Raw genomic sequence first — 2,378 nt, forward strand, 5'->3', positions numbered from 1 at the left:
CAGAAGCCCTCTTAAAACAGGCACTGTGACCATCGTGAAAATGGAGCTGCAGAGTGAAGTGGGAGAGATATACACTGCTGGATCAAAGAATATTCTAATCGACCAGCCAAGGAAAGATAATCTTTTAATAAGTGGATATGATCAATTGCCGAGTCCATCAGCCAATGTAGAGGTGTCTGAGAAAAGCATGAAGAGCCTTCCCAGTGAAGTTATTCCTCAGTCGGGATCAGTTGTTGATGAATCGGAAGACAGCGAAGATGTAAAGATGATGAGTGAAGAACACAAGAAATGGCTGCAGGTCAACCGTGTGGAGTTAGTGCAGAATTTGATCCCGGATGAGGTATCTGATCATTTGTTGGGGAAGAATGTATTAACAATGTCTGAAAAGGACCGAATCAAAGCTGAAGGAGCGTCCATGAATAAAAAACTCATTGATACAATCATGTGCAAACCGGATAAGGCTTTCTTTGTGTTCGTAGAAGCCCTGAAGCAAACTAATCAACCCCATTTGGCCAATTTGCTGTCCCCTGCAAAGAAGCGAAAACAAGGTAATTTCTTCATACACAAATACACCCACCCACTCTTTCTCTCTCACACACACACACACACACATTCTCTCGCACACATGCATGTGAATAGGTAGTTTCTTGTCATTATAAAACCTGCTTAACCATGTCAGGCAGAGTTTATAATGACAAGAAATGTTTAGTGGCTCTCAATTTAATACTTTATACTCTTTTACTCTTTTACTTGTTTCAGTCATTTGACTGCGGCCATGCTGGAGCACCGCCTTTAGTCGAGCAAATCGACCCCAGGACTTATTCTTTGTAAGCCTAGTACTTATTCTATCGGTCTCTTTTGCCGAACCGCTAAGTTACGGGGACATAAACACACCAGCATCTGTTATCAAGCGATGTTGGGGGGACAAACACAGACATACAAACATATAGACATACATACATATATATATATATATATATATATATATACATATATACGACGGGCTTCTTTCAGTTTCCGTCTACCAAATCCACTCACAAGGCTTTGGTCAGCCCGAGGCTATAGTAGAAGACACTTGCCCAAAGTGCCACGCAGTGGGAATGAACCCAGAACCATGTGGTTGGTAAGCAAGCTACTTACCACACAGCCACTCCTGCGCCTATACATTAAATGATATTTATCTTCAAGCAGATGGAGGACATTTTTTTGTTGATCTTAACTCAATGGAACACAAACCTGTGTGTATGTGTATTATGTATGTACATATGTATACACACACAGACACGTGTATATTAGTGTATACATATATAAATACATGCAATAGGTTCTTTTCTGTTGTTTTCAAAATCCACCCAGAAGGCTTTGTTTGGGCCACGGCTATAATAGAAATCACAGAGCCAAGGTGCCACACAGTCGGACTGAACCTAACATCACATGCTTGGAAAGCAAACTACATACCACAGACCCATACACATACATAAATACATACACACACACACACCTATGTAAGCACATATCATATGAGTGTGTATATGTAGAAGTCAGTGTGTTTGTATGTGATGTCAGTTCACTTGATTATGTTACTACTGCTGATAATGATGATGTTGATGATAATTTTTTTTCTTTCTACTCAGTGTCTGGTGGAGAAAATGCCAATGCAAAAAGAATGGTCATGCAGGTGAGTCAGTTGATTTCATTCTGAAGTATTTCATAATTTATACTAATATGGAAAAGAAGTGCGTGTGTGTATATATATATATATATATATTAGAAATAACGAATTTCTAAATCTCTCAGAGAGACTTAAGCAGTAGTGATGCGATAAAGTAGTTGTTCCCAATAAGGGAATATACTACTGCTGTTTAGCCCTAGGAAGCCAGACCACTTCCTATTAGGCCTTGACACACTTTCTGTGCCCTTATCCTTACGAAGGGGAGACAAACTCCTCCAGCCAGCCCAGCCTGCATTCAGGGACATGTTTCTGAGTCTTTGCTCATCATCAGCTTATATATGTATATATAAATAAATATATATATGTATGTGGAGTGGTGTGAAAGCATTTGAAGAGGCCAGGATGATGCAAGCAGGGCTCAAGAGACATTTAAGGAAAAAGGTGAAGACTGAGAAGGTGAATGACAAGGACCTTTTTGTGTGCACAGTCTGTGACAGACCATGTCTGTCCTTGGCTGGCCTCAAATCTCACCTGCGAACCCATGGAAAACAAACCTCATCCAGCTATTCTGATTATATGTCTGTGCACACGTTTGAATGTGGTGTGTGCCAGAGGGTTTGCAAATCCAATGGGGGTCTTAAAAGACATGTTAGGATCCACAATGAGCAGAACTTACTTGCAGGTATTGGTAGTGCAAATCAGAGGT

The 2,378-nt window shown here is 40.4% G+C and overlaps 1 protein-coding gene across 1 annotated transcript; it reads left to right on the plus strand.

Moving 5' to 3' along the window:
- Window positions 1-6: 6 nt before the first annotated feature.
- Window positions 7-1,702, plus strand: LOC128250682 (uncharacterized). Its single transcript, XM_052976292.1, has 2 exons — window positions 7-548; window positions 1,635-1,702. Exons 1-2 carry the CDS (start codon window positions 41-43, stop codon window positions 1,700-1,702), a joined length of 576 nt encoding a protein of 191 aa, XP_052832252.1. The 5' UTR covers window positions 7-40.
- Window positions 1,703-2,378: the final 676 nt, after the last annotated feature.

Source organism: Octopus bimaculoides, chromosome 24 (genome assembly GCF_001194135.2).
Source record: "Octopus bimaculoides isolate UCB-OBI-ISO-001 chromosome 24, ASM119413v2, whole genome shotgun sequence".
NCBI lineage: Eukaryota > Metazoa > Mollusca > Cephalopoda > Octopoda > Octopodidae > Octopus > Octopus bimaculoides.

Excerpts from the sequence above, each read along its gene's own strand:
- LOC128250682 (XM_052976292.1), top strand. The coding sequence starts at position 41 with ATGGAGCTGCAGAGTGAAGTGGGAGAGATATACACTGCTGGATCAAAG. Across the intron at positions 549-1,634 it reads TGCAAAGAAGCGAAAACAAG|TGTCTGGTGGAGAAAATGCC; the intron begins GTAATTTCTTCA and ends CTTTCTACTCAG.